General features: G+C 38.5%; 1 protein-coding gene across 1 annotated transcript in view; it reads left to right on the top strand.

Annotated features, from left to right (window-relative positions):
- PLCE1 (phospholipase C epsilon 1) overlaps nucleotides 1-24,139 on the top strand; it is a 141,939-nt gene extending 117,800 nt beyond the window's left edge. Inside the window, exons 19-33 of the mRNA XM_069019675.1 lie at nucleotides 67-225; nucleotides 1,232-1,355; nucleotides 3,486-3,610; nucleotides 4,291-4,408; nucleotides 8,718-8,849; nucleotides 10,004-10,294; nucleotides 11,012-11,175; nucleotides 12,082-12,343; nucleotides 13,244-13,362; nucleotides 14,490-14,618; nucleotides 15,366-15,575; nucleotides 17,357-17,518; nucleotides 17,678-17,896; nucleotides 18,637-18,842; nucleotides 20,034-24,139. Coding sequence (XP_068875776.1) covers nucleotides 67-225; nucleotides 1,232-1,355; nucleotides 3,486-3,610; nucleotides 4,291-4,408; nucleotides 8,718-8,849; nucleotides 10,004-10,294; nucleotides 11,012-11,175; nucleotides 12,082-12,343; nucleotides 13,244-13,362; nucleotides 14,490-14,618; nucleotides 15,366-15,575; nucleotides 17,357-17,518; nucleotides 17,678-17,896; nucleotides 18,637-18,810 — 2,388 coding nt within the window. The 3' untranslated portion in view covers nucleotides 18,811-18,842; nucleotides 20,034-24,139. The remainder of the gene's footprint in view (nucleotides 1-66; nucleotides 226-1,231; nucleotides 1,356-3,485; nucleotides 3,611-4,290; nucleotides 4,409-8,717; nucleotides 8,850-10,003; nucleotides 10,295-11,011; nucleotides 11,176-12,081; nucleotides 12,344-13,243; nucleotides 13,363-14,489; nucleotides 14,619-15,365; nucleotides 15,576-17,356; nucleotides 17,519-17,677; nucleotides 17,897-18,636; nucleotides 18,843-20,033) is intronic.
- The last annotated feature ends 431 nt before the right edge of the window (nucleotides 24,140-24,570 follow it).

Below are 24,570 nucleotides of genomic sequence, written 5' to 3'. Positions count from 1 at the left end.
AGGAAGTTATTCCATGCTCGTGCCTTGGGATTTTCCATAATACCTCACGTGTTCTTGATATTTCAGAATGTATTTGGAGATAAGTTGGTGACAAAGTTTTTATTTGAGAGCGACTTTTCTGATGATCCCATGCTTCCTTCCCCTGGCCAACTGCGAAGAAAAATCCTGCTTAAAAACAAGAAGCTGAAAGCCCATCAAACACCAGTGGATATATTGAAACAAAAGGTAAAGTCCTTTCTTAACAGCAAGCAGTGAGACCCAACTCTTGTTAGAAATAGTTCATTTGTGTTTGAAGTTTTTGCTAATCCCATGTGTACAGCAGAATAATCTAATACACATTCATGCTTGGAGGACTCACAGTGGATTGCAGTGCTTTCAAATAAGTAGACAACACATACAGTAAATTATAGCTACAGCTTAACTAAATTTTAGTGTATATTAATTTTATAAAACTTCATAATATTATGATTAACACCACATGCCCTACGTGACAAATATAAATGAATCTTTTTCTGTGAGGCTGTAACATTCGCTATTCATGTTTATTTGAGAAGTAGTGATATGCATTGAGTATGTGTGTATAATTGTAGTAATTTTTGGTAGAGTTCTGCTTTGTTTCTTTTTTCATATTCAAACCAGGCAAATACTCAATTTCTTACTGACTTTTTGTGGGGGACTCTGTTACTCAAATAGTGCTTATTCGCATGTGAAAATTTTTTTGATTTCTAAAAATTAGGGCTTCATCTCTAGTAGCCTCAATCTAATAATGTCTATGGTTAGTCAGCAGTTAGATGGAATCCTTGAAAACTAACAGCCATTACCCAAAATGTAAGCACAATTGCATTAGACTTAAATTCTTGTTATCAGAGGAGTAAATCACACTGATCATACCAGTATATGGATATTCTCCATCTTTTGAAAAAGTATTTAACTGTTTCTGAAACAGCATACCTCAGACTAGAGAAAGGCAGTCTTGAATGATGTGCAACGTGGCCATTTTCCCATAATTAATTAGGTTTCATATCTTATTAAGTCTTTTTCTTGCAATACAAGTTCTCTTCATATTCAAACCCTTAAAGGGGTATTTTATCTCGATCTTAACAATCTTATTTATTTCTCATTTAATCTATTCATTGCTTTCATATAAACAAAATAAGATGCAAACAGTGATGAAAATTCTTTTTCTTTTTAAAAGTGCTTAGCAATAATGTAGTAAGTGCTTCTGTTGTAGGCTCACCAGCTGGCACATATGCAAGCACAGGCTAGCAATGGTGCTAGCAACCCCACACCTACCAATGAAGAGGAAGAAGATGAAGAGGATGAATATGACTATGACTATGAATCTCTCTCTGATGGTAACTGTAGTTATTTTTTTGTTTGTTTGTTCATTAGAGTGCTTTTTTTAGAACTGTAGTAATAAGATATGTGAATATTCTAGTTCAGGAATGAGCTAGGTACACAGTGTCCTTGCATGAGTCTGAAAAGGCTGAAATTCTTCAGCTGGTAGAGAAGAGGACTGAGGGGTGAATTGGAAGCAGGTTTACTGAGTCATGAAGTGGTGGATTAAGGGAAGCAGAGAATGCTACTCATTAGATCTAGGAGGTGCTCAGTAAAACAAGTGGAAGATCAGCCTAAAACAAGTAAAATGTTTGTGCAGCTGATAGTAAACTTTTGGAATTTGCTGCCATGGGAAATTGCAGAGCCAAATGGCATTAGCATATTAAAAAAAGGATTGTACAAATTCATGGGCAGATTTATAAGCAAATGTTACCGGTAGCAGTATTTGGTCCGACATCCCTGTTACTCAGCAGCTGTGATTGTTGTGATGGTACTAGGGAAGTGGACCGGGATTAGTGGCTGGTTGCTCTGTTGCCACTGTTAGAAAGAGAATACTAAGCCAGGTGGACAACTGGCACAGCTGGGGATGGCCTCCTGAGTGATCAGTGAAGTACTTCACTCACTGCACCTTGAGTCTAGTGGGAACCTGTTCTAGGTACCGTGTTCAGAGAAGATATAAGGCTTGAGCATGTCCTGCAGCACAGGACTTCTTTCCAGATGGTCTCTTACTTACATTACTTTCTTCTGTGTTTAGTGATTTAAAAAATAGTCATAAAATTAATGAATGCATTTCAGGACTTGACACTGCTTGTGGAATAGCAGTGTTATTTATGAGTTTGATGTCAATGCTGCCTTCAGTTGCATTTTGCCTGAAAGTTGACGTAACTGGCTACTTGAGCATACTCTTCGTGATGAACAGAGTGGAGATAGTGTAGATAGTAAATTGCTGTGAAAACTTAGATCTTTGCTAACAGACTTGCCAAGAAAATATTGCAAACTTAATTGCAGTAAGTGACTTTTGAGCACTGTTCTAGTTAAGAGAAGGTTTGAGAAATCTGAAACTAGCAAGAAACATTCACACCTTCCAGTATACAAAGGAATCTGCAGTATGGTTTACTACTTTATTACGATGATTATTCTTTGGAGTCTTTAATTGTGTTAATATTTTGTTAAAACTAATCTAAATAATGGTCTGTAAACTTTCTAAAACAGATTCAGGTTTTTTTTACTGATACTTTTTTTTGCATAAGGCTAATAGTTTTACAGCTGACACTTATTTTTCATTTCTCTGGCTCTAAATCTTAATCCCCTGTACTCTTATTCCCTCTCTGACTCGTTTCCCTGTAGCTGATGTCCTTAATGCTTCTCCTGCTCCTAACAGCCAGGAAGGTAAAAGCCATTTGGTTGAGCATTTTAACTGCATGAAATCAGCACTGCATCTTCAGCCTGTTCAATGTGACAGTGTGAATATATAGTTTTTACTTCATATTATAAATGCAAGCAGAAATTCTTATATGGCATTGTTAACTGGTCAGGAACTGTTGGAAACCTGCATGTGTGACACTTGTTATGCATAAAAAGAATATGGTCAAAGTATCAGGAATATCAGGAATTAATTGAAACCATTCCTTTTGTGACAACTGCAGTATTTTGGTCCAGAAAGACCACATCATTATTAGGCATACTATTCTCTGAAAAATATGTAGCTTTGAAGAGGTATTTCTATAGATGTAAAAAATACTTGTGGATGGTGAAAGCAAGCAGAGGAAAGCCAAAACTTGCTGTACAAAATGTGTACATATTTGATGGGGTTAATTGTGCTTGGACTTTGGCATTTTTTTGTCATTCAGGAGTATCAGTTGTTTTTAGATGGAAAACTTAAATCATTAGATGGTTTGGGTTTAAATATCTGAGCACAAAAGGATGGGCTTTAAAGGAAGTGCAATGTCTCAACCAAACACAAGCATTAAATTTTTAAACAGAAGGTTACTACTCAAGGATGATGCTTTGACCAGTAAATGTATTATTTTACCATCTGGTTATTCATATAAGATTCACAGCACTGTCCACAAATACTGTTAATTCAAATTAAATTTTCGTTTGAAATTGTTTGGATTTATGTTTATTAAAATCCCATTAATTTTTAGATAATATTCTTGAAGACCGACCTGAGAATAAATTATCAAGTGATAAACTGCAGTTTGAGTATAATGAAGAGACTGCCAAACGACTAAAGAAGGCTGACTGTGCTACTTACAATAATAAAGGAAAGGTAGTTCTGCTTTTTCCCCCTTTCTTCTCAGCTATGCTTTGATAGATAACCAGGTTCCAAAGGATTTGGACAGTTTAGATAACTGAGACTTAGATGGCAAATGCACTTTAGTGAAGAGAAATAATAGAAAGCATGGAAGGACAGCAGAGAAAATAGCTTAAATAGAACAGATGCTCAACATACTGGTCAAGAAAAGTCCTCAGAATTTATTGTATATGTAGGGTGCTTGGCTGAAAATTAGATCCAAAAGCTTATTTAGATATTTCATTCCATTGATATTGATGGAACTGAAGATTTCATGTGACTATTCAGCATCTTTGTGTTTCAAAATAAGTTTAAAATACCACACTAAAATATCAGATAACCACAACACCTATTAAATCATCTGAAAGAGGAACCAGTGTATTGCTGTTTAGTATATTGTAGATTCTTCTCAACATGGATGTGTTTTGTCTAAATGTTTGTAGAACTGACTCTGAAAAAGGCCTTTACACACTACTGCAGAATCAGTAACAGGTATTTATGCAGAAATCTGCACATGGGAGGGAGATTTGTTAGGTGAGAAAATAAACCATTTAGGAAGAAAGAGAGAAAATATTTCAAAGACATAAGTAAGATATGCAAGAGTTCTTCCACATTCAGTAATACTATTATTAAATGTTCTTGGTGTTGTCACTCAGGTTTATGACATGGAGCTGGGTGAAGAATTCTATCTTCCTCAAAATAAGAAGGAAAGCAGACAAATAGCCCCAGAGCTATCAGATCTTGTCATTTACTGTCAAGCTGTAAAGTTCCCGGGTAAGTACACTGCCCTGTTTTATTGCTTTAAGCTTTCTAATTCCTGGAGACATTATGTTTATGTTTTGAATTAGTTTGAAGTAGTCGAGGAGGTTCGTTCTTCATGATTTGGTAGTCTTCCTAGTAACAGCTCCTGGCTGAGAAGTTGTGTTCATAAATTATGTGAATACATACTGTTTGTCATATTAAAATGTTTACAAAAGTGAAATTTGCCAGTCTTCACAACTTAGACAACTGCTTCACTGCCAAATGCCAGATGACAGAAAGCTTTATCTTAAGAGCTCCGAGTTTCCATGTAAGGACCTACTGAATTAAGAAGGAAAATACTCTTAAGACCTTGAAGGAGGAGTGTGTCACATTCCTTCAAGTGACCTCGGTTTAGTGTGTTTCACCTTTGCCTGCAGCTGCATCTTCTGTTCTTTCCCAAGTGGACGGGAGAGGAGCCATTTGCAGGGGTAAAGCAGCTTTTCCTGGGGTGAGAAAGGGCAGCTGCTTGCACACTCTCACACAGTCTTCATGGAAGCAGTTATGGAAATAGGAGAATCTTCTTCTGTACAGTAGGAAGAATAATGTTTGCAGAGAAAGGAGGGAGAGGGAGTGACTGAAGAGATCACTGATAGTTACTTGTTCAGTACTGAAATGTGAGGCTGGGTATATTTTGGCTCATACTGTGTACATAAATACTTTTAAATTGAGAATTTATTGTTTATTGATGTGTTTAATGTTTAAATGAAAAATCTGCTTTTTAGTGGAATGGTTTTCTGTGGAAAAGTGAGCAATTCTGCCAAAACATGATCTTATACAAATAGAACTATAATCAGATTAGAGAAGCTAACCAAACATAAAATAGTGTCAAATAGGCAAGATAAACATGCTGGAAAATGGACAGACATTCTTTTCTAATCTTTTATAACTTTAAGAATTGTAGGTGTCACTTGTAAAAATAATGACTTCTAAAAATTCAAATCTGATACTCTTTTTAATGAAATCTGCAATGAGATATCTTTCAAGTAAAATATTTTCTTTTAAAGAAAGATATTCAAGATTAAATGGGGATAGTTAGGGTTGTTCCAAGCATTTTGACACACAGAAAAATTCTGATATTCTAAGAAAACTTTGAAATATTTAATTTTTAATGTAATACTGGTTAAAAAAGAAATACTTGCTTTCCTTCTCAAATTTCTTCCTCTTGCTTTAAAGGGATCATGAATAGAACAATAAAGAAAATTATTTACTTTCACAGATAAACACATGAAACTGTAGAAATTACTTTTCCAACAAACTTTGTCTCCTTTGAGACAAATACTGCCTCCTCTGAGGTAACAGACTTCCATGGCCACCATGCCACTGATTGGATTCCTCTGCTCAGCTGGAGGGCACAGACATGGTGCAGTGCCCTACCCCAGTACTGTCCATTAAATGAGGGGAACAAAGCTGGTAGATCCATGACTATGTAGCCCTACTGCCTGTGCAGTAAAAATCCACGAGTTTTGGAAATAGAGAGGGCAGAATTCATGTCAGTGTCATGATCAATGGTGTAAATACTTTATTTCTCCATATGTCTTCGTGTGTTTTTGTTCTGTGTTTACCCTTGCCTACATCCCTGAATGTTAAGCACTGATTTGTGACTATAAAAAAGGACAAGGACCATTATGTTCACTTTCCCTAACCTACTGGGTAACACAGACTTCCCTAAGTGTTCCTTGGTCAAAACAGAATTTTTCATGTGGAGAAAATAGCATTTCTTGTTTATAAAACCTCTGGTAACAAGGAACCCAGCACAGCTCATGTTGTTTCTGTGCTTTTTGACCTTACAGTCCTTGCTTAACTTGAATTTCAGTGTGTTAGATGTCATTGCACCCTTATTTGAGAGGCTGAATGTCTGTTCTCTGGGTTCACCCAAGCTGAGGGCAGTGGAGCACCCCTGAGCACTGCTACTGGCACTTGGCTCGTCGCCTTGGAGCTGAGATCCTTACACAATGACTAGAGAAACTGAGTACATAAAAGCAGGATTTGCACAATCAAGTGGAGGGAGCAAGGAGTCACCTGAGCTCACCAGCATGAATTTTGGTCACCATCTCCATCATATCAAATTATCTGCCCCTTTATTAATTTCTTTTCAAGAAATTAAAGTGAACATAAAAAGGGGCACCCTACATATAAAAATGCTGTAAGTTCTCTTTCGAGATCTGCAAACCTGAAAGATGTGGTGAGAAAGTGGCAATTACAGTTTAACCTGTTACATTAGTATGGTGAGAATGAGAAGGGCAGGGAAGCTTGCAGTCTTGTGGACTAAAAATCTAGAAGCAGTAAAGCAGTGTGCTTATATCTAACACATGAGATGGGCACTAAACTCTGTAACTCGAAGAACATGGCACAGGGGTTGTAGGGAAACACAAAACATTTGCTCTGTTGCTGTGGTAGTACAATAGGATTTATGTACATTATGGTGGGATCTAAGCTGGTCCTACTTTGACCAGAGAGTTGAACCAGGTGACTTCTATATCCTTGTCAACGTCCATTATTTTGTGAATTTATGATTCTATGAATTGGTAAAGCTGTATTTTAAAGTCAGGTTTAAATTGGAGTGAAAAATTGAGCTTGTCTCTGGGACGAGATGTGTAACATGCAAAGCATGGGAAAGACTGAAAGGAAACTCCCCGATGCAGTGTACCCTGTGGCCATCACACTGGCTTCAGTCAGCCCTGGGGCTTTGCACTGCACTCTGTGGTGATTTATGAGGTTAGTTTGTTTCCTCAGTGACTGTCTCCACAACAGCATTTTGAAACCTGGATCTTACTTGCCAAATCCATTTGATCAATTGAAAACTGGGTTTAAATAGTGCTGGAAGCACACAGTGCATAACTGCTCATTCTTCTTGTTCAATTCATATTCCTTGATCTCAGTTTCTACCATCTTCTGTGGTTTATGTATATGCTTTGGCCCAAAGAGACAATAATCACCAATGCTGAAAACATTTATATTTATTCTAAATGTTACTAACCCAAGCAGTTCCACTGAAACTGTGTGCATAATTTTAGTAAGTATATGTACACATGCCAGAAAGATTGAGAGCTGAAAATTTGCAGCTCAGTCAGAAAGAGGCCAATGTATCCTCTTTGTGATTTACATTTGTATTTGAAATATAAGTATTAAATCCAGGACTGTCTTTAGGCAGGTATGAATTGATGTGAATTAATGAGGAATGTTTTAGGAGTCACAGTTAGGCATATACAGTGTATTTGCTTTGTTATATTCTATATCACAAATGCATCTTGGGTCTCTGAGAGCATCCCATACCTCACTGCTATGGCTGTCAGAATAATTACTGTGCACTTTAATTTTGATCTGCTGTGTGCTCTCTCCAAGACAACAGAAAGAAATTAACCTTAAGTGGGATTAAGTCTGTTTACTTCACCAGGATTCAGGTCATGATTTTAATGATTATGTTTCTAGAACGAACAAGTTTGAATAATAGCTATACTAGAGTTTTCCAGCTCCACTCCTAGTACATATTGGCCATTAAATATGTAATGGATTTTGCACACCTAACTGTATTTCCCTACACTGAAATACAAATAAACAGAAGATGACTCTGAAAACATTTTGAACTGTTTAACCAACAGCATTTGGACATTCTATGTTATGTTATGTTATGTTATGTTATGTTATGTTATGTTATATCATATCGTATCATATTATATCATATTATATATCATATTATATTATGTTATGTTATGTTGTATTTTATGATATTATATTATGTTTTAAAATAATAATCTTACATTTATTTAATTACACAGATATAGTAATCTTGATGAATTCCATGATATTCACTACTGTACAGATTTATTGCTTCTGTAGAAAAGATTTTTATTTTTTTAAATTGTTCCTAGGATGAATACATTGGGACTGTTACTTCAGATTTTTTTGGTATCAATTTGGACAATTCAGTAATTTGAGAGAAAGCCACCTTCCTCAAGCCAAAAAGTAAAATGGAGAAAAGTTATATCACAGAGAGAGAACTGTATATTGTATTGCTTCATATGAGTTTCTATATACATGATAGAAATACATACATATTTGTATTATATATAAAACCATACATAATATATACATATATAAAAGTGTGTATATATGTAGAGATTTTAAAATTAAATTATGGAGAAAAATACACTGTAGTACCCTTGTCCTGTGTACTATATAACAGGAGTATTCATGCCTTCAAAAATAATGTAAAATACGATGGAAAATGTCATGCCCTCTTGGTCATGTTTTTGCCTCATTTATTTTACATTTATGGGAACAGGCTTGTCAACTCTAAACCCATCTGGCTCTAACAGAGGAAAAGAAAGAAAAAGCAGGAAGTCCATTTTTGGCAACAATCCTGGCAGGCTGAGCCCTGGGGAGTCAGCTGCTCTTGCCAAAGCATCTGGAAAAGGTAAAGTTAGCATCTTCTTTCACCAGTCACATGGAATGACTCTGTAATGCAACACATGTACCGTACCAAGTTGTTAAAGATCAAATACTCTGCAATGTGTAAGACGTTAAACTTTGGAATGGTTTCTCGTTAGCACGGCAGCTATTACAGTACCACTATTACAACTGAAGTGTTGAGTGTGGAATACTAGCATTACTTGGTCAGAAATATGATGACCCTAATTCATAAACAGTTCAAAACTAATGTACATTTTAAGTGATGTATCTTGAAGTTCATATTTGAAAAGATCTAAGTGAGTGTTTTCAAAGTACAAACGGAAGCCAGGACTGTTGGGCTGGTCCAGAAAAGAATTTTTATTGTCTGAAGTAGAACTTAGCGGCCTAAAATTCAGCCAAGTCCAAATGTGTAATTGTGCAAATTAGACTCTGCAGGTGATTCAGTTTGTGAACCTGGAAACTGTGCTTCTGCCTATGAACAGATGTAAAGAAATACAAAGAAAGTACAGAAAAGGTTCTGGAGCAGAAATAAGACCCAGATCCCCTGCCTTTGAAGTGATTGCCATAAACAGATATTTTGAACTCATTTTCTGACTCAAGGAGGGTTGCATTTCTTACAGCCCAAGGGCACAACTGCATCAGGCAGAAAAGATTTCCTTCTTGTAGCCAGTGTCCTAAAAGTGAAGAAGTCTGGTGCCTAATTGTAAGGCATATAAATATTTTGCTGCCTTTGTCCCCTAACTTTTGCAGTCTCTGTAGATTGCCTGTTTGGAAAATTAGCAGATGGCTTTTAGTCTTGCCTCCCTTCCTCATGTAAAATATATAAATGAGAAGAAGGGAATTTTTATTCTCTTATTTTATTCAGGCAAATGCTAATTAGGTATTTATTTATGAAAGTGGTTGTTAGCACATCTAATCATGGTATTATTTCAATACTTGAACGTTGTGTTTCCTCCCATGGATTGTTCTTACTGTGTAAGGACTGTGACACTTGCCCTGAGTAGTGTCATTTTCCATGATCACCTGATCCTGGAAACCATCAGATCCAGGTTTCTACCCGAACCAAAGCGCACACACACACATACCCACTAGAAAACATTGAATTTTTGGAGTCTCTGGACCTGCAGCTGTACCTTGAGGGCACTGTTTATTTTCCAGGTCCCTTTGATGCGATGCGGCAGACCTGGGAAGATCCTTGCTCTCCTTACAACTCTCCAGCTTCCCTCAGTGCCATTATCAGGACGCCCAAGTGCTATCACATCTCGTCCCTGAACGAGAACGCTGCCAAGCGGCTCTGCAGGCGCTATTCCCAGAAGCTGATCCAGCACACCACCTGCCAGCTCCTGAGGACCTACCCCGCTGCCACACGCATCGACTCCTCCAATCCCCACCCGCTGATCTTCTGGCTCCACGGGGTACAGCTCGTGGCTCTTAACTACCAAACAGATGGTAAGGCTACACAAACTCAGGTTGTAGTGTTCTAAATGTGATAGGAGGCCTTAAGTAATGAATTTGTATTTTCCCTGTTTACTTTTCCTTGCTCTCCTGAGGGGATCTACCTGTATCTGTGCAACCCAGCACAAGCAGGTTCATACCATGACAATCTGGTCCTTGAGAGCCTTGACCCCAGAGTCCAGGAGCTTTATGCCAATGCACCAGGTCCCCCGATAAACCAGAAGTGCCTGGACAGCAACACCTTCAATTTTTATTTTTATTATGTTGCTGAAGGTTGTTTTTTTTTCCCCAATTCAAGTAACTATTATCCCTTTCTGATAATTTCAAGAATTAAAAGGTACTGAACTATTTTTAACTTGGAAGTGCTTGGATGCTGGTTTAATGTTGACCAAAACATTTTTGGACTATTGGCTATCCTATCTTGTGTTCCTTCATGTTTTCAGTGGGGAATCCATTAGGTCATCTACAGTGCTCTTTCATTCTGCAGTTCATTAAAGACAATGGAAAGGGAAAGAATGAACTGTTCTTAGAGTTTTGTGTAATTACTGGATAGATTTGATACATAAATCACAGCTAATTCTGAAAACCAGGAATAGCACACAACTAAAATAATTTTTAGAAAGGTACTTCAAACAGGACGTTGTCTTCACTGTTACAGTGTTTCCATTGTATCATTGCTCTCTGTCAATTTTGGCTGCCTTACTTTCACAGACCTTCCTCTGCAACTCAATGCAGCAATGTTTGAGGCTAACGGTGGCTGTGGATATGTTTTGAAACCTCCAGTTCTGTGGGATAAAAACTGTTCAATGTACCAGCAGTTTTGTCCATTGGAAAGAGACCTTGATAATAAGGAGCCAGCTATATATTCTTTAACAGTAAGTACATGAAAAGGGAATTTGATACAGGCAAACAGATAGACAATGTGCTACTACAGTCTTTAACCAGCATTCATCCTTCTAAATGAAAAGACTGAATCTTTAAATGTTGCTTCCAAAGGTCAGCCTAACTAACAGAAATTGGAGAGGGAAGGAACAAAGATTTGTCTTTATTTTATTGTGTTGGCTGATTTGTATCCGTAGTTACTTTCATGTTTCCTTCACAGTATTTGTTGAAACCTAGTTCTGAAAGCATTTTCCCTGGGACTACACAACTGTGTAAAATTACACGTGCCTTGATGTTTTACACATTTGTGAACACTTGAAAAGCTGCACAAAAAGCCATTATGAAAAGCTGTACTGAATCTTGAAAAAATATTTCTTGTAAGTTATATAATATATATAATTCATGGATTTGTGGCCAAAAACAAAGTATTCTCAGAAGCTAGTCCTTTCCAGGAAATGTGCCAGAAAAGTGAGATTCATAAGAATCAGAATTCTCCCAGCTGTGGCAATTGCACACTTAATTCTTGTGTTGTGTATGCCAAGGCAAGACAGAACTCAGTGCCATCACCCCAGAGTAATGGAGAAGAAAATGTGATCCTTTTTGACTACATTACTGGTACATTCTTTCTGGATTAATGTTCAGATACCTTGAACAGTTACACTCACTATGTGTAGTGTATTTTTTCAGGGGAAAGATACCATAGAAATAGTGTTGGGGGTGGAGGGTTGAGGCAGCTCTGCTTCTGAAGTTACTGCCCTGGCAATCACAAAAGTGAGTGTTGTAATTAAATCAGCATGTTAACCAACTGTGCTTAGGGGTGTGCTGAGCAGTATTTAGCTCAGGATCATGACAGCATAGGGATTACTGCACTAATTGTTCTCTGTCCTCCTCGGCTTCAGATTGTGTCTGGCCAGAACGTTTGCCCCAGCAATAGCACGGGCAGCCCCTGTATCGAGATCGACGTGCTGGGGATGCCCCTGGACAGCTGCCACTTCCGCACGAAGCCCATCCACCGCAACACTCTGAACCCCATGTGGAACGAGCAGTTCCTTTTCCGGGTTCACTTTGAAGATTTGGTCTTTCTGCGGTTCGCGGTTGTTGAAAATAACAGCTCAGCTGTTACAGCTCAGAGAGTCATTCCCCTAAAAGCACTAAAGAGAGGTACAGTGTAGTTCCTGGTGGCACCCTGTACCAAAATGGTCCAGCAGATTTCTGGGCTGGGTCCTTCCAGAGGGAAATTTTAAATCAGCTGATTGCATTTTTCTCGAGGAGACAGGGAACAAATGCCAGACAGCATACCATGGCCTGGCAGTACAGTGCTGATCTAAGGCTCCCTGGGAGCTGGCCCCAGTGACTTGTAAAAAGTCTGATCCTGTGCTGTTGTGGAGGCAGGGGCATGTTGTACACACCTGCTCCAATTCTGGGGGTGCTCCTGAGATTATGTTCACCAGGAGACTGGCTGCTCCCTTAGGAGGCTTGGAGTGGTTCCACTCCTGCCTTGTTCTTTGCCCAAGAAACTGCTATAACAGCTGATCACTGGGCAGAGGGGAATTGCACTTCTCGCAGCCATGGCTGGAGGGGAGTTGAAGGAAGGGTGGAAAAAAGTGAGAGAGAGATGAGGAAACATCACTAATTGTGTGACACCTGGGGGTGGGAGTTTCCATGTTGCCAGTAGCTCTTCTACATTTGCTTTGTGCCACTGTAACACCACACAACTGTCTGGGTTGGCATATGAGGAGATCTGGCCACAGACATGCATTTTCCAGTAAGAATTTGACCTTGCTTCATTCATGTTCGGATATTTAGAAATCATTCATTTAGATATTTCAATGTATGACTATACTGAATGTTACAGCAAAACATAGGTTGCTCTAAGAGCCACTTGGCAGCAGGATTGGTGTCACACTTGTACAGAGTGGTAATGCAGTGTTATTACAGTGCTTTAAATCCTACCCATGTGGCAAAGTGTAGCTATAAATACAGCAAATTTGAGTTTTCCAGTTATGAGACTTGTGTCCTAGGATGTGGCAAAGTATTTACAGAAGGATTTTTCCTCTTTAGGCTACAGACATGTCCAGCTCCATAACCTACACAATGAAACATTGGAAATTTCCAGTTTGTTCATAAACAGTCGGAGAATGGAAGAAAGTCCCTCTGGAAACAATCTGCCTGCATCTATGGTAATTTAACTTTTGTTTGTGTGTGTGAATTACCTGTATTCTTAGTTTAGTAACTACTATGATGTGAAGATCTCTAGAGCCAGAGTGTTCAAAGATGTTAGCCCTCAAACCTGCACATTCTTCAGACATACCCTGATGACTATCATTTTCTTGGCTTTGGTGGAAGTAAGGTTATCCCACCTGGCTTAAACGGTGGGAAGGTACATCTTTCCAAAGTCTGGCTTCTCTGCTGTATTTAGGTATAGAACAAGAAATACACTCCTGGACTGGGGGAGTGTGGATGAGCAGTGAGGTTCAGTGCTGCTTCGTGCATTCCTTTGTCCATGAATTGGAAGAAAAGCATTTGAGACCAAAAAAAGAAAGATGCAAATTACCAACAATTTTGAAATAATGAGAGTAAAATTGATTTCTGTTACAAGAAAAGATGAACTCTCTGGTTCCGTACATCCATACAGATCTATGTATGTATGTGCACATATGTATACATACATACAGATATTTGTATATCTAAAAATATGTATGTATGCATGCACAGAGGGATGTGATTTTTGTTTAAAAGCCCTTACTGTTAGATTACCTGAGTTACTTGTGTTTTGGCAACTTTAAACATGTATTTTATCATCTTACTGACTCCTAAAGTGTCATAAAACTTCCTGAGCTCCCATGTGTGCAGCAGATGTGTGGCAGATATTACCTCCTGTAAATACATACCAAACTTGTATCTTGGTGAATTACTGGGGCAGAAAGGAAGAACAAGTTGTTTGGAGGTTAAGACAAGGCAATACCTTTTTGTCCAGTAATCTGTGTGCTGAATCCAAATGTCTGAGCTCAGCTAGCGTGGGGAATGAGTGATGGAGGTTGGCCCTTTGTCCAGTGGCAGTTTATATATTCCCACTGGAAAAATTCCCTTTTCTTTTCAGCTTCAAGGTAGGATGGAGGTTTTTGGAGGGTTTGTTGGGGGTTTTTAAATGCCTCAATCCGTAGTGTAAGAAAGAGCCATGTATTAACTGAACAGCTTTTCTTTGTCAAGGCCCTTACAACTTGTTTGTACAGTTTCTGTTAAGCAACCTAGAAATAACATGCCTGTGTGAAAACATCCAGTAACCTGTTGAATGTTGTCTGAACAGTTGTTTAGCCTGGGAGAACGGAAAGCTCCTGTGACTTACAAAGTGACAGTTCATGGAATTCCAGGCCCGGAGCCTTTCACTGTTTTCAATGTAAGTGCAGGGACCACGGCTGCACAGCTGCTCCATCAGGTGAGCTTCCTGCTGAATTGCAGGCTCTTCACTGCAAGAATCCACACTAACATCGTTCTGGACTTCTGTCTCCCTGCACTTCTCACACACAGGGTCCTTGTAGTTCATTCATCACAGCAAGGGGTGGTTAGAAGTGCATTGCTGTGGAATTAATTACATTGCAAACACAGAATATAATCAGTGGAACTTTCCCAATCTTGGCTTCAGAGAATGGGTTTATAATCTTAGAACGTATTCCCTCTTAGTATTTTATTATTTGGGCATATGCAAATGAGAAGAACAATCTCTCTAGTTGATGGGGGCAGTGGGTTCTCCTTACAACAAGGGCAAACATTCCTGCACAATTCTTTGAACTGAAGCACTGTAGGAACAGAGAGTAAAAGTTAGAGGGCTAAGTTCATGAGTAGAAAAACCAGATAACTCAGCAGGGATTGTTATTCTAGCAGTGGGAAAAGACTGTACTGTCCTGGGATTATGAATAAATTTTCTGGCCAGCCAAAAAGGACCGAAATAAGCTTAAATAGTACTGCCTTGTCTGGAATAGTTGAACTGCTTGGCTGGGCTAAAGAGAACAGGACATTACCCCGGAGTGAAATATCTGAATAATAAATAGCACATCAGAAATCCTGCCTGCACTGTCAGAATAGTTACTGATTCTTAAAGCTTCCTTATTCATTCTCATTTATAACTACTAATTATGCAGTGTTTATATTTAGCATTCTAATTGTTGTGTGTTGTCTGTCTTAGCTCTTGGCTACCATAAAAGGCACCAAGTCATGTGCTGCAGACTATTTTCTGATGGAAGAGAAAAGTTTTATATCTAAAGAAAAGAGTGAATGCAGGAAACCACCATTCCAGAGAGTGATTGGTCCTGAAGAAGGGTTAGTGCAGCTTTTGAACAGTTGGTTCCCAGAAGAAGGATATGTTGGAAGAATTATCTTTAAAACCCGAGAGGAAGTAAGTCTGTTTTAGATAAATTATTATTTACAAAGGTAGCTAAAAATAGCTCTTAGGACCAGGAAACAAAAGGGTGTGCAGTATTTATTTCACTACTTGGCAAGTAATGAATGCTGTGTATATTATTTAAAAACAAACTTAACTCTTGAGTGAGCAATCACAGCTGGACTTTATACACCTGTGTGACACCAACTGGACCTCCCTCAGCTCCAGTAGCAGCTGTGTGGTGTTTATTCATTATGGCTCAGTCACCAGCTCAGTGCCTCTGTTTTGAGTGACAGTTCTAATTTAATGCAAATCTAGATTATGCCATCATAGGAAATTAATATAAAGATAATAGTTAATACCAAAGGATCATAGATACCAGAACTCCAGACAACCACCATCAATTTAGACGGCAGCAACTTCTTATCTGTCTAGAAAGATTAGAAATAATTTTAATATTAAAGGATAAGTCTAAAAGCTTCAAAGGATGATTAAATTACCAGTGATAGCCTAAAATAATGAAATAGGTGATTTCTTTTAATTTAAAGGTGGAAGATGACTTCAGTTTAAACTATGAGCAAAGCATCTACAGCTTAAAATATGCTAGTGCCCAGGCTTGTGAGACAGAGACTAAAAAAGCAGGAGAAAGACGCTTAATGATCCCATTTTCAGAGGCACTTTCTTTGGTCAGTTCAGCAAATAAAAATGCTTGCTTAGTACACAGATTTTACATACATAAATTACAGAGGTCCTCTGGTATACTTTAAACTGAAAAAAAATGTATTTTTGCTTATTTTGACAGAATTTTTGATACAGCTTCAAATTTTGACAAATTTCTTTTATATTACACAAGTCCACATTTTGGTTTCCTTTACATCTAATACTTGGAGCAAAAATGACAAGGTAGAAATTTGTTTATGGAAATAGTAGCCTGCTGAATTCCACTGACTGCAGCACTGCCTCTGTCAGTGTGTGCTGCCACACAGTCCTGCCAAGCCTCATTCCTTCAGAAAACGGGTTAAAATCTGTCTTAGCACACGTGAAAATTATGCTGTAGTTTTGTCCTGTGATGTACCTCAAAGCATTATCCATAATTTTGAGCGTTTCTGCAGACAGCAGCACCTCAGAGCTTGGAGCTAGCAATGAAGCTGCAAATCTGACTGGAAAACAAGGAGCAGGTCCAGTGGCAGGGTGCAATACACAGCACATATTTACATCTTATGAATCCCAGCTGTGTTCCAAGGCGTTGGACAGGAATGCACTCCCTGAGAGAAGGCTCAGGGAGGAATTCTGTCTAAAGTCTGCAGTAGTCATTGAAAAGGGAGAGAGAAATAAGCAGCCTTCCTCTTGTTCCACATCACAGGAAAATGTTCACTCAGATTCTGGCTCTCTAAATTCTTTTGGCTTTAGTGCAGGGACAGGAAAGAAAATAACCCTTTCCACCATCTCCCATTGTACTGGCACCATTACATGACAAAACATCATTTTGTACACATAAGGAAAGGATTTAAGGGACCATTTCTGTGAAATACGGTGCTATGCAAACATCTCCATTCCTCACCTACTATGAAAGGTATTTCAGATACTGATTTTAGAAAATATGGGTATTTACTAGCATTATTATTATTTTTTATTAGCAATAGTAGCTTGTTAAAACTCTCTAATAATGCATTTAACGAAATGGAGCTGAGGCAACTGCACAGTCTCCAATTTCCACATGGTAAAAAGCTTTTGTGACCACCAGCTACTAGTTACCTCTCTGAAGTAAATGAATTTGTCTCTCATTTTCTCTGTAGAATTTAAATGAGAGAAACATCTTTCAAGAAGCAAAGGAAGAAGCAGCCATCAGCTCTGAGGATGACAGTTTCTTTGTTCAGGTACATGATGTCTCCCCAGAGCAACCACGCACCGTGATCAAAGCTCCACGCCTCAGCACGGCTCAGGATGTCATACAGCAGGTAAGGGCACGTGCCCACCTTAATGTGTGGGGTGGAAGCTGGTTTCAAACAAGCCAAGGTGGGGTTTGTTCTCAGCACTAGCTGAGGAATCAGTTTACCAACCTGAATCTGATGGAGTGCCTTCTTTTTTGGTGGGTTTTTTTTTCTGCTTTTAAACAGACTCTCTGCAAAGCCAAATACTCCTACAGCATTTTGAGTAATCCAAACCCAAGTGATTATGTGCTCTTGGAAGAGGTGACAAAAGAACCAGCAAATAAAAAGTCTTCAACATCTAAACCATCTCAGAGGATTCTCTCTGATCAAGAGTGTGTGTTTCAGGCCCAAAGCAAGTGGAAGGGAGCAGGAAAATTTATCCTTAAGCTCAAAGAACAGGTTCAGGTAAAAGATGCAATACTTTGCTGTAGGTGTTATAGGTGGTGTGTGATTCAGTTTAATGGGAACCTGCTTTCAGTGGGAGGGAGACATGACTGGCATGAGGGCAGGTGGGCAGGACAGACTACAGCAAAAAGCAGAATCCTCTTTTCTCTGACCCTCTCTTACTTTTTCCTTTGCAAAACTGCATCAGTTACACCCAGCAACACGATTCCCTCACAGCCTGCAAATCCAGGACAGCCTTTGTCTGCTACCAGCTTTCTGTTTCTCAAAACCTTCTGGCTGTGCATGCCATGTTCCCTGTCATAATAAAGGACCATTCAAATGGGCAGAACTTATAAGCTACTGGAATAAGGTCCCCTTTATTCCTGCCCAGTGAAAAAGTTGTTCTGTTGCTTTATATCAGGCTTTAAAAAATGGCAGGAATGAAGTACATGTCTACTGGGAGAAGGAGCTGTATTCTCCTTTCCAGCAGACACCACCAATGCACAGCCGCTGTTGCTTTAAAGTAACCGTGTTATAAACACAGATTACCAAATTTGCTAAACATATTTTAACAATGTGTAATTTTAAATTAATTTATTCAGAACAATCAGAAGGACGTGCCTGGATGAAAGCACAGCCATACTGAATTCCTAAAGGGAGGCCTGCTTAGCAATATGTTAGGTGTTTTCATATTCTTTTGGTATTTCACAGTGAACAAGTACCTGTGAAACCACCTCTATGATCTTTTTTAATTCTTCCAGGCAGCACGAGATGACAAGAGAAAAGGCATCTCCTTCACCAGTGAACTGAAGAAGTTGACCAAGTCGAGTAAGCAGTACCGGGGCTTCGTGTCGCCCTCGCTGCTGTCGGACAGTCCCCAGGGCAGGGACGAGAGAGCCGCGTGCGCCCTGGCCTTCAGTGACATCACGCAGTAGTGCTGGCTGCTGCCTCGGCAAGGCCTGCTCAGGTATGAGACACCACCTCGAGCACTGAGCAGGCATTCACAGAGCATTCCTGTCTCCAAGCTGTACCTGATTAAACCAAGTGAGGCACGAGCACTGACAGAATGATCCATAAAAGCCTCATAGACTGGTGTGCACAGGCACAATGACATCAGGAAGGTCTCCAATCCTTTATTATGGAATTTGCTCCAGTGAATCAGAATGGTGGAGTTTCATCCACTTTCTCTGTCCATTTAATCCAAAATGTTGCATCCTGGTTGATTTTGCAGTATGCATTTTTATCAACAATTGTGCTTAATTAGTGAAGTTCTGTTACTCTCTTGCTCTGAGCCATGGCAAATGGAGGTGAGCAGTAGAGCTTTTATTATTTTTTGTTACATCCAGATAATAAAATCATCAGGATTGGTTATCTTTTTCTTAGCTAGAACAAGTTTATAGTGTTAATTTCTGTCTGTGGAAATCTTGCCAGAACTGTTTAAACATTTACACTATCCTTTCTGTATCTCTTCAATTTTTTTCCATCTTGCTTGACTTCAAACAACTGAAGTACACAACAAAGACTGTCCCATTTATATGGAGACAGTAAGTGCCACTTGCCCAGCCATGTACACTAACCAGACACTTGCACAATGCTACTACAGCACTGCGACAGCAGCTGGGAAGTTGCAGCTCATTATAAATGAAGAAATCTTTTTCAGTGTTGATAATCCCACCTCACATACAGCCAATTTAAGATTATATATTTTTTTCTGTATACATCTAATTATTAAAGCATTATTTGACACGCACTGTAATGCTGCTGCTAAGCCATTAAATTACCAGAATTCAAGCACCGTTTTCATTTGCAAGATATTTCAAATAGGAAGGGATGAATTTGATACCTTATTTCTAGGCTGCCTATTTCAAGGAAATTCAAGGATTTCAAGGAAAGCGAAGTAAATTACAGGAAGATCACAGTCACTTTCCTTCTGCATTTGGTTGTTTTTTTGTTTTGTTGGGGGTTTGGTTTGGGGTTTTTTTGTAAGTTGGTTGGTTGGCTGGTTTTTGGGTTTTTTTGGGGTTTTTTTTGGTTTTTGGGGGGTTTTTTGTTGTTTTGTTTGTTTGTTTTTTGGTTTGTTTTTGTTTTGCTTTGGTTTTTTTTCTTTTTTTATTCTGAAACTCAAACCTGGAATTTACATCACTGAATCCTTCTGCAGTGCCTTTGAAGAATCCTGCTGTGGACTGAACTGGTCAGCAACTGTGTGCCCTGTGCTACAGATGCTTAATCCAGGCAATGCTGCTGGATTAACATCCAGAATCTGGGAATCCTAAATGGGATACTGTGGATTGGAAAGATGCCTGTCAGCTCTTGGAAGATTCTTCTCTTCCTGTATCTTTGCATCTGCAGACTCTGCATAGGCGGATGGAGAAGTTTTTTTGGACTGTATGTTGTAAACAAACACGTGTCATCACCCTCCCCTTTTTAAACAAAAGATAATTTTAGCTCGTTGCCTCTAAAAAATCTGAAGGCAGAGAACCAGAGTGTTCTTTTATGTGTATTATATTAAAATAACGCACTTTTACCTGAAGATTACTGTTAAACACTGTGTTAAGTGATTGTAAAGAGATTTAAATATACTGTAACTTCCTTCATATGTCTGTTTAACTTTGGTGAATATACACAAAACACTCGAAATTATTTATGGTTTAGCTACATTAACAAAATAATGTACAATAGCTGAATACACCTTACTGGTAGTGAGACTTTGACAAGGAACAACATTTTCTTCTTATAAATTTTAGTTTTCCAGGCTTGTGTTTAAAGAATATTTATTATCATGTTCCAAAGTACATGCCATTGTATAGTATATTTATCATATACTACTTTTTAGAAAATGCAAACTTTTTTATCTTTCTCTGGATTTAGAGGAAAAAAACGTTTGAACATTTCTGGTTGTTTCTTTTCAGCACAAGGTGTTTAATATCCAGTACTGACCAAATTCAAAATAATGCATTGATAAGTGTGATTAATGTTTCAATATTTTGAATTCAAACCACATTTTTGCATATAGCCAGGAACTGTCTTTTTACTTGTCTGTTAAACCCAGAGAGTATAAAGAACTTTACACTATAACTCTTGACAATTCTGTTTACATAGAAACACTGTTGTGAAGTTTTATGTGTGCTGAATTCATCTTCTGTTATCTAAGTTAGTTGTGGTAGTCTCTTTTTTTTCCCTCCATGGGAGTTACTGATGTGTTTAGTTATTTAAAACAATCCAGTACAGGGGCACAAATTGAACAGCTGCTGCAATCAGCCATCCCTTTGATCTCCCACAAGAAATGTGTCTGTGGGGAACAAACTGCTCCGTACATGTTTCTGTTTCAGTCCAGCAAACCCTAAATAGAGGAAAGAAGTTACAGGCAGTAGTCTCATGATAGCTAATGGACCCCCATGAATAAGAAAATGAACTAAAAGAAAGCAAAGTTATTAACTGGCATATAAACAGATAGAATCTGCATTCTGTCACCAGAAAGGATGAAGTCTTTCGCTATACACTACAGAAAATGCCTATAAAGTAGCCATTACAAAGCAAAAAAGTGCCCTCTTGAGGTCACTTCCAGCTTTCAGAAAAATAACCACAGACATCCAAAAAAGTCTGATTTCTGAGTGGCATTTCCTCACTGAGTCCATGCACTTCCCACTGCTCATCTTTCACAAAAGTAAAGTTTGGAACTTATGTACCAAAACAGCATTTTGCAAATCAGCAACATGACCCAGCTAAGCCCCCAACCAGCTCAGCATTTCCAACAGTAGCAGCCACTGTGAGAGACGTCTGCTCCCTCCCCACCCTGCCCAAGGAAAGACTGATCCCAACTAAAGTGTTAAGAAGTGACAGCCTACCCAAAGTTTTATAGGCATAGCTTGCTTTGGAATACTTTGGAATTACTGGGAAATACTTACATCAACCTGCTGCACAATTCAACTAATGCAATCATTTTTTTTTTAATGTTAGCTTCATTCTCTCTGTTATTTTAACACAGTAGCAGTTTGATATCACTGAGAATTTTTTCCTTTTGGTGTTTTTATGGCATTTTGGAAACAACTCTTAATTTCCTGTAGTTTGCCCTTATCTGTCTAGCTTTTTTTTTGGTGGTGGTGGTGTGGTTTTTTGGGTTTTTGGGTGGGGGGTTTAATCTCTAGCAGCTCTGAAAATTCTAAACAGCACCTGTAGTGTCACAGTAGGCTGGAGGACACCCTTGCTAATTAATTGGATTCAATGTAGGTCTTATGTCCATGTTGTCATCCACTAGTGCTTTTCTGTCACCCAGATATAAAAGCAAAAAAACCAATCACGGGAAGTCAAAGGGGACATCAGTAGTCATGTCACATTGTGTACCACAGGCCTAACACCAGCCTGAAGTCTGGTGGCCATTTAAAGGCAGCAGTTTTGTACTATTTCTGCTAACACAATTTTTCTAGCTGTGGGAATAGCTTATTACTACAAGTATCTTCATCATCAAGCACAGTCAAAACCTCCTTTTACTGCTGTTTATCACCGTGAAAGAGAACAGGAAAATATTTGGCTTTTTATTTAAAACCCCTAACTTTGTAGACATATAGACAGCTGGAACTGTGTAAGGCTAATTAACCTGTGCCAGGATTTTTAACTTAAAGTACTGGTAAATACCCAGGTAAACTTGTCTTGGTGAAACACGATACACTTTGGGGTGAATTTGGAAAAGAATTGCAGTGCCCTTCCTTTTGCTGGTTCCAAGTAGTGGAAATACACCACCACTTGAAGCATTAAACAGCAAGGGGGGGGTTGTTAACTTTTGAAAGCCCAGTTAAAGGGCTTTCATGTGCTAAGTTATTATGCTAATAGGAAAGTTTATTCTGTTTAGCCACGGATTTTATTTCTGCAGGAATCTCTCCACACATTCCTATGACAAAACTGACAAAAAAACTTTGTCCTTTTCCATGCTTTTGGCTGAGTATGGACATCAATTAGGAAAATGCATTCATTTTTACATTACAAACTATTTACAGGAAGCAGCTTCCAGGATAAAGTTTGAAAGAAAGGAATGTAAATAATCAACAACTTCCAGAAACATGCAGTCTCCGAGCAGTAGCAGGCCGTGCACTGCACACTTTACAGGTGGAAATCTCTTGCTTCTCATGCTCCATTGCCTATTGGCAAAACCACTACTAAAACCACCACTAAAAACTGCTACTTTTCTACCAATTCCCTACCCTTTCCCTGTGCAGCACGTGCTGCTTGCAGTGGTGTGCTTCTATGGGCCAGAAGCTGGGCAGTCCCAGTTCCTGTGTGCGTGCAGAGCTGCTCCACGTGTAGGAACTGGAGCACTCCAGGAGCTGCTTCCTCTACCGCCCAAAGGGCTTCCTGTTTCTATCTTACTGACCCCAGATTAGAGCAGGCAGAACACTACAAAATACTATCTCAGTTTTAATTTTTTTAAGCCTAGTGACTTTTTTCTTGCTACAAATATTACTAGGTGAGGTGTCTGAACAGCCACTTTTAGAAAGGTGTCTGCTTCTAGGATTCACAGGCTTGCGAGAATTAAACATCTAAACACAGCAATATCCAAATATTTCAAGAACACTTTCTCTTACAGTCATAGTTTATTTTCAAAAAGAGAAGACCTTGCTGGTAGCTTTACAGGCTAAATCTGCAGCTTCTGAAACTCAACTGTCTGTTTTGCTCTTCAAATGCTTCAATTAACATCTGGTTTTTAATCACTGTCTGTTACTATTCCACTATAAAACTCAGTTTACTTTTAGGGTAGCCCACTAAATGTACCAATGGTGGCAATTTTTCCTGTCTGTGATAAATATTTTGTAACTTAAAATAGTGATAGACATTTGGCAGAGTTAGCAAATTAAACACAAAAATAGACAGCAGTAAATAGATTTTGCTCCAATAGATGTATAGGCTCTTTCAGAATGACTTGTACAGTTGTCTTCCTCTGTCTCTTCAAGCATGTCGAAATATTCTGACAATGCAACATCACTACGTGCCAGTCTTTATATGTTTGGAAACTATGTAAAATGAACGATTTTAAAAGTGACTTTTCCACCTGGACTATTTTCTCTTTGCTGACTTGAAGAATAAACTTGTATTTGTATATGTTGTAAAAAAAATAAATGGTTTAAGATGTTGACTCTTTGCTTTTGCCTTCCTGAACTGACAGTGGTGTTGACAAATGGCCCCCTTGGAATTTTGCAGAATTTAAATCACATCTGTATTTGCAAACACTTAACAACTAAAGAACTACTCAAAAACTATGGGAGTGACAGCCCAAGCAGACAGAAACACAAGTATAACCACCAGGATTATGTATGCAGCTTTGCAGTCTACATAGTAAAACAGGTATTTTCTAAGCCCTTAATACACAGTTGTCTGTCCTAAAAATGTTTATAAATTTATGTTTAATTATTTGGAAGTTGGTGAACCAGTGTGATTAATACTAAAAACATGTATTAAAAGAGAAATAAATTGCAAAACTATCAAAGAACCATAAATCAGGATAAAGGACTAAATACCCTAGAGAAAAAAAGATATTTTCTGACTTACAGGAAAGCTTTGCAAAACTTACACAGGTACCATTATCACATCTTAGATTAGGCACTACAGACATGTATTAGCTGTCAGCCAGGGACAGCCCACTACATTCCCCTGTACAATGGAATTCACATCGAGACAGTACTCACCTTTAAATTATTTCATATATT

The sequence above is a fragment of the Aphelocoma coerulescens genome, chromosome 6 (genome assembly GCF_041296385.1).
Source record: "Aphelocoma coerulescens isolate FSJ_1873_10779 chromosome 6, UR_Acoe_1.0, whole genome shotgun sequence".
Taxonomy (NCBI): Eukaryota; Metazoa; Chordata; class Aves; order Passeriformes; family Corvidae; genus Aphelocoma; species Aphelocoma coerulescens.
The sequence above is the reverse complement of the archived record's forward strand: the minus strand, read 5'-3'. Positions and strand labels throughout refer to the sequence as shown.